Source organism: Perognathus longimembris, chromosome 2, assembly GCF_023159225.1.
Source record: "Perognathus longimembris pacificus isolate PPM17 chromosome 2, ASM2315922v1, whole genome shotgun sequence".
NCBI classification, from domain to species: Eukaryota; Metazoa; Chordata; class Mammalia; order Rodentia; family Heteromyidae; genus Perognathus; species Perognathus longimembris.
The window spans coordinates 34,804,005-34,819,293 of NC_063162.1; the positions used below are offsets into that span (position 1 = coordinate 34,804,005).

General features: G+C 34.1%; 1 protein-coding gene across 15 annotated transcripts in view; it reads right to left on the reverse strand.

Moving 5' to 3' along the window:
• Positions 1-15,289, reverse strand: part of Pcdh15 (protocadherin related 15) — a 443,526-nt gene that overhangs the window by 112,072 nt on the left and 316,165 nt on the right. For all 15 annotated transcript variants that reach the window (XM_048338795.1, XM_048338794.1, XM_048338792.1 and 12 more), the window contains 2 exons: positions 13,669-13,893; positions 4,639-4,755 (listed from right to left, as the gene is read on the reverse strand). In XM_048338795.1, coding sequence (XP_048194752.1) covers positions 4,639-4,755; positions 13,669-13,893 — 342 coding nt within the window. The remainder of the gene's footprint in view (positions 1-4,638; positions 4,756-13,668; positions 13,894-15,289) is intronic.

The window sequence follows — 15,289 nt, forward strand, 5'->3', positions numbered from 1 at the left end:
GTTTTTTACCATGGGCTTTCTTTCTAATTAAGTATTTGAGACCAAAGGGACTCAGGCCATGCTACATCATACCAGCTTTCACAAGCTGACATTCATAGTGAAAGCTATTCTTGATTATTTCCCTATTTAGCTTTGATGCCAAGGAAAGAAACCACTGAGGTGTGCATATTCACCTCTTGGCTGCAGGGTCAGAAATCACAGTTAGCAGCTATGGGTTGTCAAAACCAGAGTTTATGTTACATTGCTAGCAATAACCTGCATCAATGCAACATAACAACAGAAGCCTATAGAGTGGTAAGAAATAGATGGACAAAGAGCCATACTATCTAGATGTCAAAATGCAAAGCTATAACATTTTTTATACTAAGTAGCTTCCGGTCGTGTATACAAACAGAGTAAGTGCAAGTTATGGACACAAAGAATCACTTACATTTGTCTATGGTCAAAGGTCCTGTAAACAATTCACTACCAGATGATCATCAAAGGAATGAAGTTTTAAAAAAAAACTGGCCATAATTAGTAAATACTCTTCAGTGGCCTCACATTACAGGGAAGAAAAACTGGCACTATTTTTATGCTCTAGAAAGCAGGAAGTTTACCCTTAAATGGCGGATATTGCTAGCAATGACACCTGTGAAAATGTTACAAGTTGTTCCTCATGTAGCTTGTCTCAAACCCAAAAGGCTAATTCTCAAAGGATTAGAGGAAATAAAATACTTCGTTGGATAAGGAATGTACACACTGCCTTACATATACATTTGTAACCCCTTTGCACATCACTTTGACAATAACTAAAATAAAATACTTTACAATTGCCATTGTCTCTTTGTAGATTTGCCTTACTTTAAAAGAATACTCAGTATTTGAAAACAATTTTAAAACCAATTACAATTTAGAACTTTCATGATCTTCTTTTTAGTTCATAATTGAATATTACAACCTAAGTTGATATAATTCTTCATGTAGTATACGTCTGCTGTGTAGTATATGTTTAGAGGTAAATAACAATGTCAAAATGGCTAATATTAAATATGTTCTAATGACTTCCTTCCTTGAACAAGAATCTTATACATCCCCCCAAATACAGTAAATGGAAAGAGTTTTTTTTTATCAATAACAAGTTAAGCCTTCCCTGGTTTTCTTGATTTCACCACTAGAACATGAGTACAAAGTGAACCCCATTTACTAAAGCCTAAAGGTCCATAGTAAATACTCATAAAAGACACTACTATAATAGGCATTAACCTGCCCACAGGAACAGCTCCTATCGGGAAGTATGACCTGCAGCTTCAATTAAGAAAAAAGTACCTCTCTGTACATCACTTTGACAATAAATAAGAAAAAAAATAAAGTAATAGAGGAAATTATAAAAAAAATACTATGTAAAAAAAAGAAAAACGTTATGCAAATGTAAATTACCCTTGCAGTTTTGTTTTGTGAAAATGTGATGTAAGAAGCCTCTGGTGAACAGAATAGAAATGTTAGCAGTTTTTCGTGCCCTGAACAATCATTTATTCACTGTTCAAATCTTGTGAGAATTGCATAAAGCCACTCCTGTCACAAAAGCAAAGCAGAATAAAGAAGTACTAACAGCTTTAGTTCAGTAAAGGGGAAAAGACAGCCTGTGCAATTTTTCTTTTCTCCCTCTAGAGCATTTAATTTTTCACAACAGACATTTTATAATTCTTAATTTATATTCACATTCAGTAATAATGCTTTCTGTTGCTTCCTGACCATACAAGCTTTTTCCTCAGATATTTCAAAGTATTTGTTGGCACTTCATGATTTCCATTAAGTGTTTTTCACATATTTCAACAGAAACTGACTGTTTTGAAAAAGGAAACAAATGCTATAGGTAACCTCTAAGAACAATTGTTGTCATTTCTCAACATATATAATAGTAGCACATAAAATTTATGTAGTCAAGTCTGTCCTGAACATAAATATGAATCATCAAATTAAATTCTCGGCCTTCAAATGATCAAAGCAGGACCATGAGATATTAATAAGTTTTACCAGAATCCTATCTGGCAAATGGCTAAAAGTTTGGCACATTGATAATGAACTGTAGAAATTAACATTAATTTATACATCCCTTCAGCTAATCAAAATTTCCCTTATAGGTTACTATGTTGTGAGCATAGATTTAGATATGGCATTAGAAACAGGAAGACATATCATTGCTTATCCTAAAAGACTTTACATTGTAATTTGAAAAAGAGACCCTTAAGTAACGACACAACATAATGGGGGTTACTATCAGATGCCAGAACTGTAATTGATATTGGATTCTGGACAGCCTTAGGGGGGAAAAATGTTCTTGTAAGAAACAAACATTTTCAGCAGAGTACAAAACACACAGTAAGCTCATTGTCAAAATGCATATACTGTACAAAATTGCAAGAAAAATATCAAACATATAGGCTGGGAATGTGGCCTAGTGGTAGAAGGCCTGCCTTGCATACGTGAAGCTCTGGGTTCGATTCCTTATTACCACATGAACAAAAAAAGGCCAGGAGTGGGGCTGTGGTTCAAGAGGTAGAGTGCTAGCCTTGAATAAAAAGAAGCCAGGGACAGCGCTCAGGTGTGGCAGAAAGAAAAAAAAGTCAATCATAATATTAAAAAATAAGTACTATAAAACTTATCTTTCAATTTTTTTTCTTGGAATTGAGTTGATTTTTTTTTTAGATTGGTGTGGGCTTGGGCAAATGGTGAAGTATTCTAATGCAAGGGAACCAATTTTCATAAATAACTTGAAAGCTGAATTTTGGATAATAGTTACTCTGAAAGATTGTTAATGTTTCAAGCATAGAAACTGAATCAGAGAAGCATGTACTTAGTAACTGAAATAGACAAACTAAAGTATTGTATTTGAAGGATTGTGCCCACCATTTTTGCATTGAAAAGCCAAAATCAAGTATAAAATGTTAACATAGACCTACAGGACTGAAAATGCAAAACTGGACATGTCTTCAATAAGACATTAAATTTTCCGTTTGTACTAAGACTTTGAGATCTGCCTCAAGGGATGAATTACATACTTACTCTTAGTTACTCATCTGTGCCACTCAACTTAACATGATCTTAAATTCTGTGGTAATAATAAATATTTCTTAGAAATTAGTATGCTAAAATTGTGTTGGCTTACATACATTTCATACCATAAGTTATAATTTCTGTTTTTAGTTTTGTCTAGCTTATATGATTGCCAGTGTCCTAGGAGTAAAACTAGGTCGCTCAATGAGCAGTGTGAAGCTGCTTAAGCATATATATCACATAAAAGTGAATGCATGCTACTAACTGTATCATATATTTTAGTGTCTCAGAGATTGCTTATAGAATACACTAACCGCTAATTTCATATTTGCCCTCTATTGAGGCATTCAGGACTACGACATTCTACTTCTAATATTTCCCAACACATGGCAAATCAGAAGGAAAATAATTTCTGAGTTAAAGGTCATGGCTTTCAATGTTAACATTATTATTTTTCAAGACCATATAGTCTTTTGTGGCTTGTCACAGTTGAAACTTAAAAAATGTTACAACTATCATTCATGTTTTTAATAAATAAAAGACGTTCAAGAAATGCTATTTATATGAGTAATAGAAAACAGTTGATCACTTATGTAAATTTTTTCTTACTTTTCAAAAATGGTTCATTTAACACTTTATTTATACTTTTCCAGAATTTATCAAGCATTAATTCATATCACGTACTCTGTCACAGTAAAATAGTTTAATCTTAACATTTAGTTTTTATGAGTATAAAAATATTTATAAAGCACTTAGGAGTTTATGGAAAGCATTTTTATATGAGAATTATAGCTATTATGCTATTTAAAATATAGTAAGAAAACACCATTAAGAAAAGTTTACATAATTTTGCTACAATAATATCTTAGTTAAAAATCTTTTGTCTTTAATGAAACTTGGAATGTCTCAGAAATAATATATTCTGGTATGATAAAAAGGCCCTATTAGGGGCTGGGAATATGGCCTAGTGGCAAAAGTGCTTGCCTCATATACATGAAGCCCTAGGTTCGATTCCACAGCACCACATATATAGAAAATGGCCAGAAGTGGAGCTGTGGCTCAAGTAGCAGAGTGTTAGCCTTGAGCAAAAAGAGGCCAGGGACAGTACTCTGGCCAAGTTCAAGGCCCAGGACTGGTTAAAAAAAAAAAAAAGGCCCTATTAAATATGTTCATCAAGCATACTGATGTTTATGTTTACCCAAATTAACACATTTGCCAAGGTAATAGTATATAAATAGAAAAAACTTGAGTTACAGATTACATCAAGCTTACATCTTCCTAAATAAAACGTTTCAAGTGGCAATGATTGCAAATACTAACAGTTATTTTGACATATGTACTATGTATTTGGACACTGGTACTAGATGAGTTGATTAGTCAACAGATTGATTTCTAATTTAAATAAAGCCTACTACACAATGTCAAATTTTGGTCATACTCATTTGAAATACAGCCTTCACTTGTTCATGCAATATGTAAAAGGATAGATGTAGACAATAGTACAACTCTTAGGGGCCACAGTTGCCATAAGATCATGTCACATATGGTTGCTAAAAGTTTTCCTTATTACACCCGGAATAGTTACCATGGCCTTGTACTTACAGGAGGATCTGCATCTTCAGCATAAACTGTTGTGATAGGAGTACCTTTCACCGCATCTGGAGCCACCATGCCCTTGTAGATATGTTTACTAAATACAGGAGGATAATCATTCATATCCTGAAAAAGAAAAATTAAGAATTGAATGCTTCAGTTGGAATTAGGTGGACAAAGTGACAGGATAGACTCTGCCTGTTCATATCACACAAGTCATTTGCCACTGTCAACCTTCTGTTCTCCCAATTCCATTATAGTCACTTCAGTCAGGCATCCAGAGGAAATTGCTAGAGTTCCTATACAATATTAATGTGTGTGATACCAATCGAAGGGCAGTCCACTGCAGAAAGAGTCTATCACACCTAAAATACACCTTTTAGAGGCTGAAATGATGCCTGAAACTTTTCCTAAGCACTTTTAAAGGTAAGATATATCATTCGAACCTGGGAACATCAGAACAAAATCTGATTTCTACCAAGACAAATGATAATCTACATTACAGGAGTAAACTGTATTTTAACAATATTCTGTTCTCAACCTTAAAAATGATATGAGTTTGTCTTCTTAGGAACCTCAAAATATTTTCCATGCTAATATCTTCTATCATAAACATTTTCTACCTATTATTAGAGAAAGATTAGAATATTTCAATGCAACCAGAATCATCCTTGACTTTTCTTCTTCATTTATGTAAAATAAAAAGGAGCTTTCTTTTTCTCTAGCACCACATTAAAAAATGGAATTTAAAATTCCATCTTCTAGTAAACAGAAAAATAATACTTCATTTACGGATACTTTATTTTGTTTATTTGTTTTGTTTTTGTTGCCAGTCCTGGGATGTAGACTCAGGGCCTGAGCACTGTCCCTGGCTTCTTTTTGCTGAAGGCTAGCACTCTACTTGAGCCACAGCACCACTTCTGGCCTTTATGTGGTGCTGAGGAATTCGAACCCAGGGCTTCATGTATATGAGGCGAGCACTTTACCACTAGGCCATATTCCCAGCCCCATTTACGGATACTTTAAAGCAGCTTTTTAATTTACATGTGTGCTATTTTAATAGCACAAGTTAGATGTAGATAGATAGATAGATTTATACTCATGTTGTTTCATACAATCACTAAATATTTGTTAAGTGTTTCTCATTTGCAAAATCAAATGCTAAGAATCAGGGGTGTAGTAATGATACAAAAAAAAAAGATGTTTCACTGTGTAAACTAACCTACCTACTTGGCAGAACCAAAATAATTAATTACCCTCTTGAAAACAAGACTGTATTTTCTGAGGTACTTTATCATTTATAGAAAATTACATATTGTTTTCTAATGTATTTAGACAAAAATTCAAATTTCTTAATTATATATTTTTCCTCTCAAAGTTACTTATTTTTGTTATTTGCTAATAAAAATAGCCTATTTTAACAGAAACACTAATTTCCCATACAATGTAAATTAGAAACATAAATGATCAGATTATAATTTTCTTCTTTGAAGGGAAGGTCTGATTAGTTATTTGTCAAACTGAAACAAAGTTTGTTTTGTTTTTACACTAGTCAACTTCTGAGCTCTGAGTATGAATTAACTGAAAACACTGATAAATAGATCTTGAATGCAAGTAAAACTGGAAAATTTCATTTTAAAACTCAGTATTTTCAACCTCTTCTACATAAAAGACTCTCTTTATAAATTGTGAAGGGAATAGAATTAAAGACGCAGAAATGATGAGGGACCCAAACATACAGGATGGTAGAAAGAAAGTCATCGTCTTAACAAATGGTGTTGGCAGAGTTGGCTACACAAGTAGAAAATGGAAGTCAGATCCTTATATATCACCCCGCACCAGAATCAATTACAAATGAATCAAAGACCTCAATGTAAGACCAGATATCCTGAAAATATTAGAGGAACGGAAAGGGGAAACACTAGCACTCCTTGGCACAGATAGATACTGCCTAAGTAAAGATCCAGAAACACCACTAAATGGTGAGACCAAGGACAAAGAGCAAACCAATATAATAAGATATTCACAAGATAATCTAAATAAACTTTACAACTTGGGGTCTGGGGGTTAGGAGTGGGAGGTACATGGGAAGAAAATGAGGCAGGGTATAACAATTTTTAACAAGAAATGTACTCATTACCTTATGTATGTAACAATAGCCCCTGCAGAGTTTCTGCATAACAAAGGACATAAAAGCAAGATAAATAGCCCAAACAAGGCATCAGACAAAGGCTTCATATCTAAAATAAACTTAGAGCTCAAAAAATTAAATCCATCCAAACAAATCTGCCAAGAAACAACAACCCCCTTAAGTAAGTGTGCTAAAATCTTAGAGAAATACTTCTCCAAAGAAGAAGTAAGAATGGCTAATGAGGAAGTGCTCAACATCTCTGCTCACAAAAAAATACAAATCGAACCCACATTGAGATTCCACCTCACCCCAGTTAGAATGGCCATTATCAAGAAAACAAAATAGTAGCAAATGCTGGCCAGGATGTGGACAAACAGGAATACTACTACCCTTTTGGTGAGATGTAAACTTGCTCAACTACTCAGCAAAGCAAAACTACTCCTCAAACGACTAAAAATAGAGCTTCCCTGTCACCCAGCATTTCCACTCCTGTAAATTTATCCAAATGACAACAAACAAGGCCATACTGCAGCTACTAGCACAACCATGCTCCTTGCAGTATTATTTAACAAAGCTAAGATATGGAATATATCCAGATGCATCTGAGTGGATGAAAGGTGTAGAAAATGTGGTCTATATGCACAATGGAATTCTATGCTTCCATAAGAAATAATGTCATTGTCCAATTTATAAGGAAATAGACTTTGAAGAAATTATTTTAAGTGAAATAAACAAGACCCAAAGAAACATAGACTGTATGTTTTCTCTCATGTGTAATAACTAGGGTATTCTTAGGAGAGGATCACAATAGCTATGTGCACATGGCCATGGAAAATAATGCATGTTGAAATGAACTCCAACCAATATAAATAAAAAAAATTTTTTTTGTACTTAAAGTCATTTCTTTTTTCTTTCTCTCATCCACCCCCTTTGATTTATTTCCCGTTAATTTTTGTACAATTTGTCTTGTATGTAAGTTTATCTGATTTGGTTAAGAGAGGTAGGACAGGCATTGAACCAATACAGCTGTGACTAGACATTGTTGGGAATTAACTTTACACCTGGAGGAGATACAGGGTCAGGATGGGAAAAACTGGGAGAAAATGACAGAAGGAATAACTGTTCAAAAAGAAGTCTACTCATTGACTTGCATATGTAACCGTAAGCCCTCTGTACATAATCTTCACAAAAAGTTTAAATTATAAAAGAAAGGAAGGAAATAAGGAAGGAAGGAAGGAAGGAAGGAAGGAAGGAAGGAAGGAAGGAAGGAAGGAAGGAAGGAAGGAAGGAAGGAAGGGAAGGGAAGAAGGAAGGAAGGGAAGGTAAGGGAAGGAGGGAGGAAGGGAGGAAGGGAGGGAGGCAGGGAGAGAGGGAAGGAGGCAGGGAGGGAGGGAGGGAGAGAGAAAGAGTGGAAAGAAAGAAAGAAAGAAAGAAAGAAAGAAAGAAAGAAAGAAAGAAAGAAAGAAAGAAAGAAAGAAAGAAAGAAAGAAAGAAGAAAGAAAGGAAGGAAGGAAGGAAGGAAGGAAGGAAGGAAGGAAGGAAGGAAGGAAGGAAGGAAGAGAAAGGAAGAGAGAAATTATGCAAGGTAGAATTTGAAAGTTCATGAGCTAAGGCAGTTATAAATATCTATAATGAGACTAGGTAAGATATGATTTGGAGGATATAGGCCGGAGATAAACTTTTAAAGAGTTTTAATACACATTTTCTCCAATATTTTCAAGAGTTTCAATTAATTTAATAAGGGCATTTTGTAACTAAAAAGTGAGAATCTTTGCACACCTAGATTGTAACTTTGGGATATTAATAGAATCCTAACTCTGCAACTTTTTCGTGAATTTAAAAATAAACTCAGTGCATTTCTGTGATTATCTTTCTTGCACCCATGGAAAAAAATTACAGCTTTAATACTACACAATATTTTCTCTCTTTTCTTTCTTTTTTCTTTTTTGTAAAATCTGACACTTCATAATGCAACTACAATGCAAGCTAATTCATGCTACATACACAAGTGTGTGTGTGTGCTTGTGTGTGTGCACATACACATGTGAGATACTAGAACTTGAACTCAGGAATTTATGCTTATGCTTGGCTTTGGCTTTTTCATTCAAGATTGATACTCTAACACTTGAGCAAAAGCTTCCGTTCTGATGTTTCGCGACATTTTGCTAGTTAATTAGAGATAAAGAATCCCACACATTTTTCTTCTCAGGCTGCCTTTGAACTGTAATCCTTATCTAAGCATTCTGTTTTGCTAGGACTACAGACTTGAGCCCCCAGAGCCCAGCTAGTTGTTTCTAATCTGTTTTGCTGAGAATGTATTCACTAGACAGATTGAAGTGAATGTACAGTGTTTTTTTTTTAATGTAATCTGTCCTTAAAAATGGATTACCCACAAACCTTAGGCTATAAGCACATGTACATTATTAAAGGATATCGATTCTCCTACATTTTGTTTTGGTTGCTATTAATAGAATGGCAGATAAAGCCATGAAAGCATATTATGTTGTAGCAGCATTACTTTGCATGGTACACTGTACAGATTTGGGACTATAATCTTTTAATCAATTGTGGCATGCTCAGTAATTAGTTGGCCATAGTTTTTCCATAGTGCAATATTTTGGATGAGGAAATTGCTGCAATGCAATATTAACAATCAATAGCTCATTATATTTTTGCTTCGAGGGCATCAAAAATATATAAATCTGCTTCTGTATAAATGTCTTATTATGCTATAAATTAAGAAAAACTTCTATTTCCAAACTTTGTGCTTCTCGATAGCTTAATATTCCACTAGAGGGAAGCATTGGCAAAATGATACTATCTGTACTTTACTCTTGTCAATGGTGTCCCTAAATCCTGTTATAGTTTACTTCCTGTGGACATAATTGTTGATCTGAACAGACATTAGTTTTAATGTTTTAAAATGTTCTATGAATGTTACAGTGTTGTAAACTAGGCAACACAAGATATCACATAATATTAAAAACAATAGCAGTAAAGCTTGTCGTTTTTTTTCCATGTATATAGCAAACAAAAGTCAACCTGAGGATATAGTTTGAATTAGCTAGCAGCAAGAAAAGATACATTTCATTTATTTATTTTTTAAAGTTCAAACTAATCACAGAAAACATTTCTACCTTGGCACACCCCAAAAAACTTCCAAAGATCCATTTACAAGCAGCTGAAGGCAGAAACTGGTTAATATATTTGCAAATTGAAAACAACTTCAATTTTACACACACACACACACACACACACACACACACACACTCACTAGAATGCCATTTAGGCACATTTTTTGAAAGTACAGGTAAAAAGAATTCTATATAAGAACATTTGCTTAACAAAAATGAATTAAATTGCAATAAGTTGTTCATATTTTTTTTAAATATTGAAAGTAACAATGCAAGCCATTGTTTTCTTATATTCTGTGGGTGGTGTACAACAGCTACATATGCAGTGTTAGTCTATTTTGAGATTTGACATAATGGGATATTTGACCACTCTGTCCTCTCAAAGTCCCTTAATGTCTACAATCTAATGCTGTGTTTTATTGGGCAGATTATCCTATAGGTTCTTCAGCCTGTGACCAGTTAACTTTTGCATTTTTTTGCCTTCCATCAAGTTTTGAATTAATTTGATCAACAAGGCAATAAACACTTATTCTTTTCCTACACAAAGGAAATTGTCTTTCTGCACATTTTCAAAGTGAGATTTTCCACATGCTTTCCCTATGGTGATTGTTTGGGGTACAAATATCTCCTTAGAAAATAGCATGCAATTATGTTATCAGCAAAACAGCTTGTCAGTTCTGTAATGGAAGCCAACCAATAGCAGAAATTTGCAAGCTGAGAGAAGATTTACCTTTGTGAAAAAATGAGATTTGTATACTACCCGTTCAAAATAATGACACTATTTGTTGGATTTTCAGTAGTATATAATAGAATTTTACATTTCTATTCATGTATATTAGCTAGTCATCAGGAAAAAGGAAAACAAGTGACAGTTTGAATTTGCAAAATTTTCCTGACAATTCATTATGCTGTTATTAATTGCCAAAGGAATGTAAATTGTCTATGTGTGAATCATATATTGATTAAGCTTTTTAAAAATGTTCAATACTTGAGTAATAACTTTTAATTTAGAATGTAAAATTTCAACAAGTTGATAGTTCCAGACAGAGAATAAGGATCAATTAGCTGATTATTTTTGGCTAAAATAGTTAGAACCATTTTGAATCTACTGTTTTCTTCCATCAAAACAAATCATTTCAGACTGATTCCAAAATAGCCACCTCTTGTTCTAGCAGTGTTTATCCTTATACTCCTGAGAGACAAGGCTTGACCATTGCTTGATAAAATTTTGATTCTCAGGAGGCTAGAAAGTAGTTAAATATGAATTTGTTTCTTCTTTGCCTTGTATCATCAATGTGATTCATCTTTGTAGTTTTAATATTTAACTTTTCAATTCTACCAAACCATTTAGGCTGGAAAAGAAAGGCAAGGAGATACCCTGAATTTTCCATGGAGTACAGAAAGCTATGTACTATCACTGATCCATGAATACCTCTCCTTCCTTAACCTATCCCATCTACTTTGACAGAGTCATAACTAGCAATATTATGATGTTGTGTGTTTTTTGCAAAGATAATTGTAAATTTCTAAATTGCCTAACACAACAATGTGCTAACATAGCATGTAAGAAACAGTACTTGATTATTCCCAACTCTGTGATTTTAGGTGTCCCTTGAACCTTTCTAAGGTTTATTGGAGGGCAGAAAATCCTTCTTAGGAACAAGTAAAGTAAGAATAGGTGTCTGTCCAAGAAAATGTGATTTTCTTATGTTTTCTGTATTTTTGTATTAGTATCGATCAGTTAGTGCACAAAAGGTTTCCATTTTGGCTGTGTTTGCAATGTTCCATGATGAGATTCCTAATAAGTTGTTTATTCCATCATTCACTCATCCTCATCTCCATTTTCTCCTTACTGAACACTCTCAACCACCTCCTGGGTTTTCTATCCATACAAGTACATGAAATATCTTGATTATATTAATTTTCCTTAATCCTGAAGGACATATTGTAATAGTATGATTCCCAGTTTCCAGACATAATGTGATGTTAAGTAAAAATTAACTGTTTGAAATGGATATGTTTCCTGTTGTTTAGACAAAAAAAAGTTCTTGGGTAAGAAAAGCAAACAGAAGAATTACATAGGATGTGAAATCCTGAGTATAATGGAACCCAGGTCCTGACAAAACTCTGCAGACAGTTTTATTGTACATGAAGATAGAGGACACCCACAGTTTCCTTTCCCAGGGAGTTGAGAAATGGCAGTAATAATTCAAAGAAGGAATTGCATTCATGTATCTAACAAATTAGAAGCTTGGGTTAAGTGTGAAAAAGTTAGTGGAGCACTACCACATTGATTTTAGGGCTATCTAAAATAAGAAAAATAATTCATATCTATAGGTATTATGGGTAAGGATGTGAATTCACCAGAGAAATAAACATTAATTATACATAGGTGAAATGAGCTCTTAGTAATCTGTGCAGTTTTGTTAGTATCTTTTATTTATTAAGAAAAATAATCACACACTAAAACTAAATATTTCTCAACACACCATGATTATGAAAACACATTTTGTGTTACTTTAGTAATAAATGTTATTTCAAGTGTTTTATACTCCACACATTCAGGAAATTAACTCTTGAGTCCATATTTGCCACTGAAGTATGTTTTTGAGGTGATATCCAGGCATCTTGTACAAAAATCACCTATGTACTTTGCCAAAAAGCTGTTATCTCTCAAGGCCCAGTAAGATGTTCTTTCATGAAAAGTATATGAGGATTTGATCATTTAGGACAAGGTCATGTGATCTTATGTGCAATGCTATTGAAGAATATGTTAGCTATCATGATTTTTCCTTGTTCTACATTTGAGGTATAACCAAAAAAAAAAAAAAAAAAAGAAATCACAAGAAACTGAGTGGGTTTAAAGATGACAGGCCCTTTCAAGCAATTACCAAGCAATTCTAAATTAAATAAAACTGCATAAGTTAACAAAGTCTCCATCACTAGAGAGCTTAAAATGAGTTGAGTCAGAAATGAGTTTTAATGCCACCTTTCTCAGAAGAGAGAGAGAAAGTGAGAGACAGACAGAGAGAGGCAGAGAGACAGAGAGAATTTTTCACTCAAGACTCTTGAGATTCCACTTAAAGTAGTACTGGAGCCTCACAACTCTTAACCATTCAGACTCTACTGGGTTTTTTAAATAACTTGAGGCTGGGCACCAGTGGTTCATTCCGGTAAACCTAGCTACTCAAAAGGCTGAGATCTGAGGAACATGTTTTAAAGCCAGACTTGGAAGAAAAGTCCTTGACATTCTTATCTCCAATAAAAACTACTCAACCAAAAGACAGAAGTAAAGATATGGCTCAAGCTGTAGAACACTGTTCTTGATCAAAAGGAAGCTAAGGGACAGCATCCAGATCCTGACATGCAGCCTCAGGAGTGGAACACAGACACACAGACATGCAGTCAGAGATAGGACACAGACACATACATACATACATACATACATATATACACAAATAAAACACAAATAAACTGTAAGTTTAAATCTTATATGCTCTGGAATTTGGACTAAACTGTATGCTACTGAGGTTCTAATGGAAATAACAGAGAGTCACATGGAGTCCTTCCACAAATGCATGCTTAGTGTCATTCAAATTCATTTTAGTAGTTAAAATTATAATAATTCCCTCAGTCTTAACAAATATTTCACATTATAAATTATACAACAGTCTGTACCACTGTGTTACTATGAATTACTACAAAAATATTACATACATGTAAGAAGAAGAAGAGAGAAGAAATACACAATAGGATGTCACTGACATTTCTTACCTTTACGATCACTGTGACAGTGGCAATACCAGGTGGCATTGTTCCATAAATATCAAATGCTTCTACAAGAAAGGTAATAGTTGCTTCCTGGTCTGGAAATGCTTCATAATCCAAACTCCTTAACAGAGATAATTCTCCTGTAAATGGATGCAGTGCAAACATATGCTTCACTTCAGGGCTTCTTATCCTATAGGACACGTTTGCTCCAAGGTCAACATCTTTGGCCTGAGAAATATTAAGTAGAAGAGTGATAATATCAATGACATTGCCAGAATAGAAGAACTCAAGACTGATGTACAGTATGCCTTCTGTAAGTTTGATGTCATATCTATACACACACAGACATACATATATATTACGTGCATATATGTTATTTAATTTAGTATCAGGAAAATGCAAAAGGAAAGACAGAAGAATCAGAGAAAGAAAAAGAGGTTTGGTCATTATAAACCTACTTTACTTAAAAGAGCACAAATTAAATAAATACCACTACAAGAAAGAAATATGTCATACGTTTTTGGCTTTTTCTTCTGATAATTTAATAATAATGAGAATACTTTCATGAAAGTAATTATTGAGTGATTTCCATAATCATAATAGTATTGCAGGTTATTAAGAAGTATAAAAGATTTCATTCATTCTTTCATTTCTTCCTTCATTCATTTATTTGCCAGTCCTAGGGCTTGAACTCAGAGCCTGAGCACTGTCCCTGGCTTCTTTTTGCTCAAGGGAGGAACTCTACCACCCTAGCCACAGCACCACTTCTGGCTTTTTTTTCTGTATATGTAGTGCTGAGGAATCGAACCCAGAGCTCATGTATGTCAAGCTCTCTACCACTAGGTCATATTTCCAGCCCAAAAGATTACTTTTTACAAAGATTTTACAACACCTTCTTTGAGATCACTCTTTTTCTACCTCTGTATTTAATGTCTACTGAGTGATTGTTGTGTAAAAAACTATAGAGAGGCTGGTAATATGGCCTAGTGGTAGAGTGCTTGCCTCCTATACATGAAGCCCTGGGTTCAATTCCTGAGCACACATATATAGAAAAAGCCAGAAGTGGTGTTGTGGCTCAAGTGGTAGAGTGCTAGCCTTGAGCAAAGAGAAGCCAATGAGCAGGCCCTGAGCCAGGGGAGGAAAGAAAAGAGGAAAGAGCAAAAACTAAAATATGAGAGTTGGTTGAGGTGATCGAATATATCAAGGTGGAAACATATCAAAGACTTATCACCTCATGGTAGCTGAGAAACAATCAAAAGAGACAGAAAGGTCTAGGGTTCCAAGGACACACCTCCAAGGACTCAACTTCTTTCCCTTAGCCCCACCTCTAAAGATTCAACTACCTACCTGTAAAGCCACAGGCTACAAGTAAAGATTTGAATATACAGGCCTTGAAAAGATACTCAAAATCCAATTTATAGCAACATAAATTTATTTCTATGTGAAAAATACTACTGCAGTTTTGAACTTACAGCTCTCCAAGGCTTAACCTGTTCCTCCAGAATTTTGAACAGATTTTTTTTGTTTTTGTTTTACACTGCTTTAAATAAAACTTCTTTATGACTTAATGACTATGAATTATCGTTTAGCTCATAGTTTAAAAATAACTTTTTCCCCAGCAAAT